Consider the following 13,338-nt stretch of genomic DNA (forward strand, 5'->3'; position numbering starts at 1 on the left):
GACCCTGAGATCATGACCTGAGCCGAAGGCAGTGGCTTAACCCACTGAGCCACCCAGGCGCCCCACAGAAATCTTGTTTTAAACAACTTTTCAGTGACATTGGGAAATGCTTATTAAATATCTCATGTAGAAGTTTCAAAACTGTATGTATATCATTTACTTCCAAGGTTGGAAAAGTACATATGCACAGACAATAATAATGTAAGGATATCCACTGAAAATGTTTCCAAGAAACTATCCCTAGCAAGTTTGATTATGAGACTGTTGTGACTGTTTTTTTGGTATTTCCCGCATTTTCCTCAATATGCATGAACTCCTTTTCTAATCAGAAAAAGTTATCAATATATTATTTTGCTTAATAGCGAACATTAAGGTTCGGGGGATGGAGTCATAGGCCTCCCGATCTTGGCTGGGTCCTACCTGCAGCTGGGGCGCGGAGGGGCACGAGCACCGGGTTCCGCCGGTCCCAGCCGGACCAGGGTCCACCACTCACCACTCACCAAATCAAAGGCAGAGAAAGGAGTGGAGATGAAACGGGAAAGGGGTTTATTTCAGTGAGGCCAAGAGCGGGAAGAGAGCCGACTGGCGTCTCAAAATGGTCTCCCAAGTGCTGAAAACATGCAGGTTTGCATGAAGCCAGTGCAAAGGGACCGAGGTCAATGGGAGTGAGGGTGGGCAGCAAAGGGCAGGTCCACCATGGTCCTGGGGTCAGTCACGGGCGGCCTTCCCAGGGCAAGCTCAGGGCGGTCCGTACTGCCGGCGGGGGTCTCGGGTGCGAACGGGGGCGGCTGACCGCTCCTTCACGCGGATGCTCCCGACAGCAGGAAAGGGGCCGATCCCCAACCTAGTTAGGACCGATTCTTAGGGGCAGTGCAGGTTCGGGTGGACAGCTGGGGCTGCTTCCGAGCCCCCCACCCCACAGACCGGGAGGGGGCGGGCAGCGGGGGCTCCCGCCGCTCCGGGACTGTCCGAGTCTCCGGCCCTATCCAACCCCGTAGTCCGCGACCTGCGGAGACCTCCCCTCCGGCAGGCCAGACACAACACCAGCGGTCTTCGGCCGGGATCCCCGCCCTGGGCCCCACCGGCTTGCGAAGGCAGAAACTGGTCCCCGGCAGCCCCGCGGGGCAGAGACCCGGGCTGCCTCGCACCCCGCAGGTGGTTCCCACCGCCAATCCCGTGTGCGCGGGGCGGACACACGGCCGGACTCCCCGGCCGTGGATTGGTCCGCTCGAGATCCCGGCCGAGGATTGGTCCGCCCGGCGGAGGCTCGGTCTGCCGGAAGATTGTTGCCCCGCTCCCGAGTTCTCGGCCGCGGATTGGTCCGCCCGAGTTCCCGGCAGAGGTTTCCTCCCCCCTAGGATTGGTGCCTCCTCTCTAGAGCTCGCGACCACAGATTGGTCCGCCCGGGCTCCCTGCCGCGGATTGGTCTTCCCGGCGGGGTGGGGCGGGACCCCCCCTGAGGCCCCGCGGCACCACCTGCCAGGCAGGCAGTGGGGAGGGGTCCCGGGAGCCGGGCCGGAAGCTGCCGGCAGCTCCCTGGGTCTGGCTTCCGGGGCGTGCGGCTCATTGGGACGTGTCTCAGCCGGGCGTTGTGTGTCCTGCTCGGCTGCCGGGCAGGTTCCTGCCGCCATGAGCGTGGGCTTCATCGGCGCCGGCCAGCTGGCCTGTGCCCTGGCGCGGGGCTTCACGGCCGCAGGTGGGCGTGCGGGGGCGTGCGGGGCGGGCCGCAGCAGGGTCCGGGGACGCCCTCCGCCCCTCGAGCCTGAACTGCTGAGCGTCTGGTGGGCGGGACTGGGCTCATGGAGCAGCGGGGGCCGCGAGCCCGCGTGGGGCCTCGGTGTGTGTCCGCCCTCCCTCCCGGGGACAGCGCGGGAGCCGGGGGGCCGCGGTGCCGGGCTGACGAGCCTTGTCTTCCGTAGGCATCCTGTCCGCTCACAAGATCATAGCCAGCTCTCCGGAAATGGACCTTCCCACGGTGTCCGCGCTCAGGGTAGGGCGGCGCAGGGGCGTGGGGAGCAAGGTGGGGACTCCGAGGTGAGCCGAACCGTGCCGGTCGCCGGCCCGGGCCGACCTCGGCCCAGAAGCGTCCCTGCCCTCTGGGCCGACCCTCCTGGGCCTCCCATCTCACCTGTTTACAGCCAGGGGAACTTACCCGGCAGAGGGGTGCTCGGGGGGCCCAGGACTTGGGGGGGGGGATGGGAGACAGCCACGTCCCGCTTGCCTTGGGGAAGCTTGTGCCTGCCCAGCACCTAGCTCACTTGTCCAGTAGCAACTGGGGAAGACTTCGTGCCACGGTGGCGCATAGAGGGCGTAGGTGCAGACTCTGCAGGGACAGGGCAGGGAATTCCAGGGTGCCCCTGGCAGAGTGCATCTGCTCCTGGGGTGGAGGGTGGCCTGGGCCAAGTGAGGCTGCCCGGCTCTGTGAGCTGGGCAGTCTCCTCCCGCAGAAGATGGGCGTGAACCTGACCCGAAGCAACAAGGAGACGGTGAGGCACAGTGACGTCCTGTTCCTCGCTGTGAAGCCGCACATTATCCCCTTCATCCTGGACGAGATCGGGGCGGACGTCCAGGCCAGGCACATCGTGGTGTCCTGTGCTGCTGGAGTGACTATCAGCTCTGTGGAAAAGGTGCCCATCTCAGCCCTGGTTGCCCCTGTGAGGTGGTGCTTGTTTGGGGGGCTGGGGGGTGCGGGTGGATGGCAAGCCCTGGTGACTCACTTGGGTCTTCTCCTCATCCCAGAAGCTGATGGCCTTCCAGCCGGCCCCCAAGGTGATTCGCTGCATGACCAACACACCGGTGGTGGTGCGGGAGGGCGCCACAGTGTACGCCACAGGCACCCACGCCCTGGTGGAGGATGGGCAGCTCCTGGAGCAGCTCATGAGCAGCGTGGGCTTCTGCACGGAGGTGGAAGAGGACCTCATTGACGCCGTCACAGGGCTCAGTGGCAGTGGGCCTGCCTATGTGAGACCCTGCGGGGACCTAGGGCAGTGGGATGGGCTGGCAGGCAGATTGGGGCTATGGGTGTTGCCCAAGCTGGGGCGAAGCTAGCTGATGGAGGAGGCCAGCCTCTGGAGCTAGTTCTGGTTGTCGGGGACAGCAGACTGCAGGGAGCGGCCCTGAGTGTCTGCTGCCCCAGGACTCAGTGAATGTCTCCACAGGCATTCATGGCTCTGGACGCGTTGGCTGATGGTGGGGTGAAGATGGGCCTGCCTCGGCGCCTGGCGGTGCGCCTGGGAGCGCAGGCCTTGCTGGTCAGTATGCTCAGCCTGCTTGTTCCAGACTGGGGTGTGGGGTGGGGAAGGTCCCTGAGCTGGATAGTGGCTGGGGAAGGGCAGGGGGTTGTGGAGAAGCCTGTCCTAAGGTGCCCAAGCTGTTTTCTCTCATCCTTCCTGTTTCCCTCAGGGGGCCGCCAAGATGCTGCTGGACTCGGAGCAGCACCCAGGTCAGCTCAAGGACAACGTCTGCTCCCCCGGGGGGGCCACCATCCATGCCCTGCACTTCCTAGAGAGTGGCGGCTTCCGCTCCCTGCTCATCAATGCCGTGGAGGCCTCCTGCATCCGCACACGGTGAGTCGCTCCCCCTCTGTGCCCCCGGGCTGGGCCCCGTTCCGTGGAGCCTGCCATCTCTGGTCCCTCAGCAGTGTTGGACTCTGTCCATAAGCAGGGATTATTGGATTCTGTCTCACTGAGGGTTTTGCAGGCCTTTCTACGTTTAACACTTACCACAGTTCCTGTGGGGGCGGGGAACTTGAATTTACAGAAGAGGAGGTTATGGAACTTGAATTTACAGAAGAGGAGGCTATGGTCCTATGCACCAGCGGATTTCCAGGCCGCTGATGCATAGTGGAGGTGTGGCTGCACAAGTGTGTGACTCCAGACCCGCCAACTGTTCCGTCCATACTGTGTGTCCTTGTGATCACCGATAGCATGTGGAGCTACACATGTGTGGTCACTTACACATAGCTCGGGGGCGCGTTTGATTTGGGGTTCTGATTTTGGGTGGTATCCAGTCCTCGAGACTTGAGGAAGCCATGTAGAGCTCTGGCTTGTCCTTCAACCCCTGGCGGGCTTTGTTGGCAGAGAGCTGCAGTCCATGGCTGACCAAGAGAAGGTCTCCCCTGCTGCCCTCAAGAAGACCCTCCTGGACAGAGTGAAGCTGGAATCCCCCACAGTGTCCACGCTGACCCATTCCAGCCCGGGGAAGCTGCTGACAAGAAGCCCGGCCCCCGGGGGCAAGAAGGAGTGAGGTGGCCTCTGCCCTCCTTCCTGGAACCAGAGCCCAGAGGAGGACCCTTCAGTGGGAGGGCAGGTCCGGCAGTTTTCAGGTCCTTATGGTAAAACCTCCTTAAATCTGTTCAGACCCGGCTGCGCTAGTTTCCTGTCTTGTCCACGTCAGAAGATGCTCCCAGGGTGGGTGACGGTGGTGGCCGGAGGCAGGCCTGCGCACCTGTTGCCGGAGAGAGAGGTTGCGACTCCAGTCAGAGCCCCGCTGGCTGCAAGGTCTGGAGACCTTCAGCTGGGGTCCTCCATCCGGAGCTCGAGCCAGGGTCCGCTTCACACCGGGTGAGGGCGGAGAGAGGTACGAAACGTGACAAGGGCTTTTCTCTCTGGATTATAAATGCAAAAGAAGCGGGCAACTTAGAATTGTTACACTTAATCAGAAAAGCACGAAATTAGATCATGCTTCTGTTTAACTCTTACTTCCCTAGGTGTCCTGTTGGAAAAGTTACTCAGCGCTGTTAAGTTTAGCTCCTTCAATAAAAGTTTTATTTTTTATTACCCTGCTTTTTTTTTTTTTTCTTTTTAAAATAAGCTCTGTTCGAAGTGTGTGGCTTCAGCCCACAACCCCGAGATCAAGAGTCCCTTGAGCTTCGCCTTACTCTGCCCAGTTCTTCAATCCTTAGATTTCCTATAAAGGGTGAGCAGAGCCTGCTCTCCTTTGCATGGGACTGAACTTGTCACTGGCCCCACAGGGATGAGCCTCGCCCACAGGCTCCCAGGTTTGGAGTCGGGGAGCGCAGGCTGCCACTGCTGCTGGTAGGGGAAGGATGAGCACCACTTGCTTGAGGGGTCCGCCATGTTCTAGATGTTCTGTCGAGCCATTCCATAAGGTCTTGCTGCAAACCCACCAGAACCTTCTGGTGGAGGGGGATCTCCTATATATAGGAGGTGAAATCTAGAGACCAGATTCAGTAACTTCTTCAACGTTCCCAAGCTGAAAGTGGCAGAAACTAGCGCTCTTGTGATGAGCACAGGACGACGTCTGGAAGTGCTTAGTGACCATATTGTATGCCCGAAACTAATGGCATCTGTTAACTGGCTGGAATTAAGCTATTAAAAAAATAAATCCACTAGCAAATTGTGGGGAAAAAAGTGGCCAAGAGTCAGACTTAAATGCAGAGATGAGGCTGATGGCAACGCCACAGGCAGCGAGTTCCTGGGGTCAAGCCGGAGGTACTTTGGCCCCACTTGTGAGCAGCAGCTCAATGAGCTAAGCTGCTTCTCCCCTCCAGGCCTCAGCATCTTCGACCAAGTGAGGGGAGGAGTGCTCAGAGGGCAGTCTGTCTGGATCCAAAGCCTGGCAGGTACATGGCCAACAACAAAGCTGGTGGCTTCCTCCTCTGTGTCTGTGCAGCTGCCTTATCCTCTTGGGTTGCCCATCTTCTCACCAGGGGCAGAGGAGGGGGGTTCCTGGGGCTAGGACCGGGATGCAGGCGGTCAGAACCAGGGGCCAGGGACTTCCTGTAAGGTCAAGGGGGCCCCCGAGTATCAGGCCCTGGCCAGGTAGAAAGCCTGTGGCCTGAGCCTCCTCAGGAGGACACCTGATTGCTGGCTGCAACCCTTTCAGAATCAAGAGCTGGCATTTGAGGCCAGCGCAGCCTCTCCGTTAAGTACGTGCAGAACACTCCTTCTGCCAAGTCATCAAGACTCTCCTTGCTCAGAGCTGCACAGAGGCCGAGGACAGACATGGACGCAGGACCTGTAGATAACAGGGCAGAGAGGGCTGAGGGAGTGAGAGGAAGGGAGGGTGTAACCAGCGCCCTGCCCTGTGCCCATATCCCCAGCCCACCAGGACTCTTGGAGCACCGGGCCTAGAGTGGGCCTCAATCCCCACGTCACAGCTGGCTTCTCTCGGGACCCCTAGGACTGCCTTAGCTGCTACCCTGATATCGCTGTCCCATAAAATGGGGCACCAACCTCGGCCCCAACGGTTACCAATAGTTACCCTGGGAAGCGGAGCTGAGCTGGTTCTCACTTGATTTTCTTTCTTTTACTTTAGATCGTTGCTGGCAATATTCAGCCCCCCTCCATAGTGAAAGGATTAAAAAATGGGGGCACCTGGGGGGCGCTCAGTCCGTTAAATATCTGACTCTTGGTTGCAGCTTGGGTCATGATCTCAGGGTTGGGAAATCCAGCCCCGTGCTGGGCATGGAGCCTGTGTGAGATTCTCTCTCACTCTTCCTCTTCCTATGCACCCCCAAATAAATAAATCTTAAAAAAAAAAAAGACTAAAAAATGTTTGTGCTATTCCCTGCTTCCCCTGGCAGGCCCTGTGTGTGTGACTGTTACTAGGCAGCATGCTCCCTGGCTTTCAGAGGGACCCTGGAGACCCTGACTGTGCTTCCTTCACTGGTCCAGCAGGTATAGACAGGCCTCTCTGCTGTCTAATCAACTCACTTCAAAGCCTTGACCTGTTCTTCTCTTTTACCAACAAACCTGAACATAGACAGCAATATGTATGGTGAGTCTGTGGAATCCGGAGCATTGAGAAAACAGAACGCCCTTCTTTTCAAGGTCTGAGCCAGGGAGGAGGGCACACTATCTTCATGAAAGACAGGGGTCTATGACATTGGATGAAGAAGCTCCAGAAGGGTGCACAAAACACCGATGAGAGAGGTACTCGGGGCGGGGATGGCAGGAAGGCAGGGACAGGACAAAGACATTTCATTAGAAATGTTTTCCCACTGCCCTGACTTAGGAATCACTTATCACCAAATATATTTTGCCAACTTTTAAGGGGGGCTGCCAGGCTGCCTGGGCCATGCAGTGCCCCAACAGGACGCATTGCCCCAGGGGGCCCGCCAGGGCTGGGGTGTGTCCTGTGCGCCCAGCTCTGGCCATGAGAGCGGCTTCCTCTGCCAAAGTAGACAGATAGGTCCTCTGTGTCTTATCTCCACTTATACCCACCTTCTGTGCTGCTAGCCTCCAGAATGGGCTAATCATCTGTCTTTCTGTCTGTCTTCCCCCAGCAGCTGGGGTGCCGCCTGGGGACAGGGGAAGGCTGGGGCTGTAGACCACACCCGTGGTCCTGGGGCTTCACACTCAGGAAACGCAGTGGAATAAATGCAGGCAGGCACGGATGAATGAAGGAATGTGTGACAGCTCTTCTGCTTATGTGGAGGGCTGGGCTCTTTCTTGCCACAGCTCAGGAGGCCTTTGGTTTGTTGGGCGTAGAGGCCCTGTGCACCTGCTAGCCTGGCTTTGGACCTGGTATTTCACCGTTGGTAGGTTCCCACGTGCTTGGGTTTGACCAGCAAGTGTTTCCCAAGCACTACTAGAACGCCGGGCTTGTGCTCAGCTGGCTGGGGTGTGCGGAACACTTAGTGAATTTCTGTTGGGGCCACTCTGTCTGGCGGCTTCTCCTATGGAGGGGGTGCCTCCCTTTTGGCACCAGAGCCTTTCCTATCGCGTGGGGCTCCTTCAGGTAGGAGGGAAGCACGTCAGGAACATCTAGATAAAGAGGGATTAGGAAGGAAACCGACTTCAAAGCAGTTCTCAATTTGGGCACCTGGGCTGCTCTGTCAGTTAAACATCTAACTCTTGGTTTCAGCTTGTATTGTGATCTGAGGGTCATGAGATTGAACCCCGGGTGGGGTTCCGTGCTCAGTGTGGATTCTGCTGGAGATTCTTGCTCCCTCTGCCGCCCCCCCAACTCGTGCTCTCTAAATCAATCAATCAATCTTAAAAATATATATATAGGATTGGGGTGGAAATCAATTTCTGAGCAGTTTAGCATTTTAGCAGTTTAGAGCATTTCTCACATGGATAAATGTCTTCACTCCCTTGAGCACTGCTGACCAGAAATGCACTTGGTGGGCTGGAGAGAGGTGTGGTTGGACGTCAGAGACTTTCCCATGCATTGGGGTGCTTCAAGGGTGGGTGCCCCGGAAAACCTGAGAAATTGGACTCTGGCGTGACAAAGTCGTCTTAGGTGGGTGTGTATGGGCCTCTCGCTTATGGGTCCCCCCTGAGTTTTAAGATATGTGCATTTTCCACTGGATTTTCATATGTAGGATCTTGTCAGTGGAATCACGGCAAACATTGTTTCCTTTCTGCCATCTTAGTAAATTTTGGCTATGCAGAAGGCAAAGACCTGGGTTCTGGTGCTCACTGGTCAGGTGACCTCAGGCAAGTCATTAGTCTGTTTTGATTTCAATTGATTGTTATGTCCTTAAAACAGAAAAACAGCACTAATTGCCCATCCTTCTCTGGGGTGGTGACCACAGTAGGTGAAGCGCAGCCTGCCAGGCCTTCAGCAGGTGACAGCTCTGCGGGACGTGGTCTCCACTGTTTCTGCAGCCCCTGGTGCTCTGTGCCGAGACTCCTTGTCCACAGCTCCTCCTCGGCAACCTAAACCTTGCACATGGTCTGAAGCGACTACGTGCTGGGCCCAGGATTACGTCTGCAAGACCCATGATCTCCTTTCCTCTTTAAGAATCATGATGGGCTGGGGGCACCTGCGGGGCTCAGTCGGTGAGGCATCTGCCTTCAGCTCAGGTCGTGATCTCCAGGTCCTGGGATCGAGCCCTTCGTCATGCTCCGAGCTCAGTGCAGAGGTGGCTTGGGATTCTCTCTCCCTCTCTCTCTGCCCCTCTAACCCATGCACTCTTTCCCTCTCTCTCTAAAATGAATAAATAAATCTTTAAAATATATAAGTTATTCAATTCATTTAAACTGAAGAAAAAGTTCACCCATTTCTTCCACCCCACCTCTGACAAGCACCAATCTAGTCTCTGTGTCTATGATCTCGCTTGTTGCTCACAGATAAGAGAAATCATCTGGTATTTGTGTTTCTATGTATGACTTACTTCACTTAGGATAACACCCTTGAAGTCCATCCATGATGGCAAGATTTCCTTCTTTTTTAGCTGAGTAGTGTTCCATTATATTTATCCCACATCTTCTTTATCCATTTGTCTGTCAATGAGTGGATTTTCATTTTGGAGACTTGGCTACTGTAAATAACGCTGAAGTGAACATGGGCCTGCACATACCGTCCGAGTGAGGGGTTTGGTTTTCTTAAGATAAATACCCAGCGGGGCACCTGGGTGGCTCAGTGGGTTAAAGCCTCTGCCTTCAGCTCAGGTCATGATCCCAGGGTCCTGGGATCGAGCCCCGGCTCTGTGCTCAGCAGGGAGCCTGCTTCCCTACCTCTCTTTCTCTGCCTCCTTCTCTGCCTACTTGTGATCTCTGTCTGTCAAATAAATAAATAAAAATCTTAAAAAAAAAAAAAGATAAATACCCAGCAGGGGCTGGATTACAAGGTAGCTCTGTTTTCCATTTCTCATGGAACCTCCATCCTATTTTCCGGAGTGGACACACCCGCTTGCATGCCCACCAACTGTGCACGAGGGCTCCCCTTTCTCCGCATCCTTGCCAACCCCTGTTGTCTTGGCTTTTTTTTTTTTTAAAGATTTTATTTATTTATTTGACAGACAGAGATTACAAGTAGGCAGAGAGGTAAGCAGAGAGACAGGCAGAGAGAGAGGAGGAAGCAGGCTCCCCGCTGAGCAGAGAGCCTGAGGTGGGGCTTGATCCCAGGACCCTGGGATCATGACCTGAGCTGAACTGAGCCACCCAGGCACACCGGTCTTGGCTTTTTGAGTCTAGCCATTCTGACAGGTGCAAGGCGACATCTCACTGTGGTTTGGATTTGCATTTCCTTGGTGATGAGTGACGCTGAGCCTGATTTCATGCACCTGGTGACCAATCTGTATATCTTCTTTGGGAAAATGTCTGTTGACACCTTCTGCCCATTTTCTAACCAAACATTTTTTTTGCTATTGTTGTTGTTGAGTTGTGTGAGTTTATGTATTTGGGATATGACCTCTCCTTTAATCAGATATATGATTGGCGAATATTTTCCCCCATTTGGTAGGTCGCCTTCACTCTGTGGGTGGTATCCCATGCTGTGCAGAAAGAAGCTCTTTAGCTTGACGTAGTCCGGTTTGTTGATTTTGGCTGTTGGTGCTTTGGCTTTTAGTATCCAATTCAAAAAAATCATCACTAAGACCAACACCTGGAAGTTCACCATCTATGTTTTTTCTTCTGGGAGTTTTATGGTTTTAGGTCTTACCTTCACGTCTTTAATCCATTTTGAGTTAGCTTCTGTGTATGGTGTTAGAAAGCGGTCCAGTGTCATTCTGTTGCATGTGGCTGTCCAGTTTTCCTACAATTTATTGAAGAGACTCTTTTCTCCATTGTATATTCTTGCCCAGCCTTGGTCGTGAATTAACTGGCCATGTGTCTGTGGCTTTATTTTTGGGCTCTCTGTTCGGGTCCCGTCACCAGTGTGTCTGTTCTTATGCTAACACCATGCTGTGTTCCCTGACTCTGTGGTATAGTTTATAGTCTGACTATATCCAGCTTTGCTCGTCTTTCCCAAGATGGCTTTGGCCCTTCAGGGTCTTTGTGCTTCCACACAAAATTTTAGGTTTGTTCTGCTTCTGTGAAAAATGCCACTGGGTTTTTGATAGGGATAGCCTTGAACCTGTAGATTGGTTTGGGTAGTATGGACCTACCCGCCTTTGGGATTATGAGAAATGAACAAGAAATGAGTATTTATCCACTTCCGTTTCCAGCCCCATTGCCTGAATGTCCCCAGAAGGCTCCCTTTGCTGTACATGGATGTTTGGGTCTCCGCTGAGCCAGACCCCCACCCCCACCTCTGCTGGGGATGCCTGCTTCCCTGCTTGGCTCCTCTGCCCCCAGCTCCTTCCCCCAAGCCAGCCTTTCATTGGTCCTTGGTTCCCTGGATCTGCACTCGCCCTTATTTTCCTCTGAGCACAATGCTTTGCTCTTTAGTAATGCTTTAGAACTGACAAGGTGCTGTCGTCCATCACATCCCACTGGAGTCTCTCCGGGGTCCCGGGGAGGGCATGGGCACCCCCATCGCACATATGAAGAACCTGAGGCACTCATCGAAGGCAGCTGGGGCCAAAATCCCAGCCTTCGGATTCCAAGTCCTCCCCTCTTCCCTCACTGTCTCACAGGCCGGTGCTCAGGGACAGCAGGTGGCCCTGCTTAAATGCCCCTGACAAAGGGGCAGGTTCCAGGCTCGGTCCCCCACTGCCCAGTTGCGCCACTAGAGGGCACCAGGCACCAACCGCTGAGACCCCGGCCTGCACCACCCCCACCTGCACTGGGAGAAGCCCCAGCAGGGACAGGAGATCCAGCCCAGCGCCCAGCCCCAGCTGTGGTACCTGATTTCATGTATTCCCATGACAAAGCAGCTTAGCGACTGTTCCGGGGAAGTGCTCGAATCTTCCTCCTCCATGCAGCCTCTGCCCCTGCCCCTCAGCGTCCCTGCCCCCAGTGGGAAGGCAGGTGACCTCTTAGCTGCCCCCACCCCGGTTGCAACTCTGGGTAGCCCTGTGTCCTGGCTTGTCCGGGGTCATCCAGCTCAGAAGGCCTGGAGAGTCACATCCCTCAATGACCTCAGGGGGCTTGCTTACCTAGGAACTTCCCAGGGTCAGGGAGCAGAAGGCGGTGGGGGGGTTTGGGGGGGGCGCCAGTCCACGGCCCCTGTTCCCCAGGCACAACCAGCTCTGGACTTGTTTCTCAAACCAAGTGATAGCCTGCCTCGTTTTTGTTGTTGTTTTTAAGATTTTATTTATTTATTTGACAAAGATCACAAGTAGGCAGAGAGGCAGGCAGAGATGGGGTGGGGGAGCAGGCTCCCTGCAGAGCAGATAGCCTGATGTGGGGCTCAATCCCAGGACCCCGGGATCATGATCTGAGCCAAAGGCAGGGGCTTTAACCCACCAAGCCACCCAGGTGCCCTGTTGTTGTTTTTAACGTAATTTCTACACCCAACATGGGACTCGAACTCACACCCGTGGAATCAAGAGTCCCTTGCTTCACCAACTGAGCCAGCCACACATCCCAAACTTTGGCCTTTTAAAATTCAGGGCAATAGAGATCAAACTGGTGTTGCTGAGTTCTGTTTCCAGTCTTACTCCCCTCTACCCTCCAAGATGCTCTTCTGTCCAGACCCCAGACCTTCCCCCATCTGGACATACCCCCGCCCTGGTTTTGCTCACTTCATTTCCTCCCCTGGAAAGGCCTTCTCCTTGCCCTTTCCCCTCTCTGAATGTGGCAAGTCCTCATCTCCCACCCAAACCTCAGAATTAGAGGTTCCGACCCTCAGGAGGAAGGGGGGCCCCTGCCAGGCACTGCCCTGTGAGCCCCACAGATTTGACCGAGTCAGGCTGACTGTGGCCCCCAGCCAACATGAGCCCCTGGAGAGATACAGAGGAAAGGAGGCGGAGACCTGAGATTACCAGCTGGTATGTATTTATTTTGGCTCATTTGCGGGCACATGAAATACAGAGCATTCAATCACCAAGCCCCCTGATGTGATGGTGTCAGTATCCTGAGACGTCCAGGGGAGCCCTGGTGAACACGGACCCGCTGAAGAGCAGCCCCAGAGACCTCGCGGGGGGCAGGAGACAGGCAGGGCAGAGCCAGAAGCTGGCCTTGCTGCCACCAAGCCCTCCCTGGGTGGCGGGAGAGGAAGTGGGGGAGGGAAAGCTGTAAGAAACAGCATCTGCTTCAGTGGACTCAGTCTGCACCACTGTGTACCAGGCCAGAGCAGCAGCTGTAACTAGTCCCATCTCCTCCTCCCCTAAGGGGCTTCCTGACCTGGTGGGGAAGAGTGATAGAGAAGAGCCCATCCTACAGGGTGGATGGGCTGTGCAGAGGTGGGAAAGAGTGCTGGGGGCAGACAGGGGGCTCCAGGGAATGTCTGGGCAAGGAGTGACCAGATCGGTCTTGAAAGATAAGGGGAGGGACACCTGGGGGCTCAGTGGGTGAAGCGTCTGCCTTGGGCTCAGGTCATGCATGATCTCAGGGTCTTGGGATCTGCTTCTCCCTCCCCTTCTGCTGCTCTCCCTGCTTGTGCTCTTTCAAATAAATAAGTAAAATCTGTCATAAATAAATAAATAATCTTATTTTTTTAAAAAAGAAACTCTGTAAGCCTTGAGACTCTTGGGCACCCAGGTAAGAGGTGGGAGAGGTGGCTGAGGAGCTGCAAGTCTCAAGGCTTCAGGTCCCCTCC

At 55.4% G+C, this 13,338-nt stretch overlaps 1 protein-coding gene and 1 long non-coding RNA gene across 3 annotated transcripts; one reads left to right on the plus strand and one right to left on the minus strand.

Moving 5' to 3' along the window:
* Window positions 1–529: 529 nt before the first annotated feature.
* Window positions 530–1,382, minus strand: LOC116576652. The gene is made up of 2 exons (XR_004280246.1): window positions 1,007–1,382; window positions 530–844 (listed from the first exon to the last, which is right to left on the minus strand). It is a non-coding gene; the product is annotated as an uncharacterized LOC116576652 (long non-coding RNA).
* A 62-nt stretch (window positions 1,383–1,444) lies between these two features.
* On the plus strand, window positions 1,445–4,778 carry PYCR2 (pyrroline-5-carboxylate reductase 2). Of its 2 annotated transcripts, XM_032319104.1 has the most exons (7): window positions 1,445–1,696; window positions 1,920–1,990; window positions 2,448–2,627; window positions 2,740–2,961; window positions 3,159–3,251; window positions 3,403–3,566; window positions 4,080–4,778. In XM_032319104.1, exons 1-7 carry the CDS (start codon window positions 1,630–1,632, stop codon window positions 4,243–4,245), a joined length of 963 nt encoding a protein of 320 aa, XP_032174995.1. In that variant the 5' UTR covers window positions 1,445–1,629; the 3' UTR covers window positions 4,246–4,778. The 2 variants fall into 2 exon arrangements, with proteins under 2 accessions (XP_032174995.1, XP_032174994.1); XM_032319103.1 differs by lacking the exons at window positions 1,445–1,696; window positions 1,920–1,990 and having other exon boundaries at window positions 1,997–2,627.
* The last annotated feature ends 8,560 nt before the right edge of the window (window positions 4,779–13,338 follow it).

Source organism: Mustela erminea, chromosome 17 (assembly GCF_009829155.1).
Source record: "Mustela erminea isolate mMusErm1 chromosome 17, mMusErm1.Pri, whole genome shotgun sequence".
Classification (NCBI taxonomy): Eukaryota; Metazoa; Chordata; class Mammalia; order Carnivora; family Mustelidae; genus Mustela; species Mustela erminea.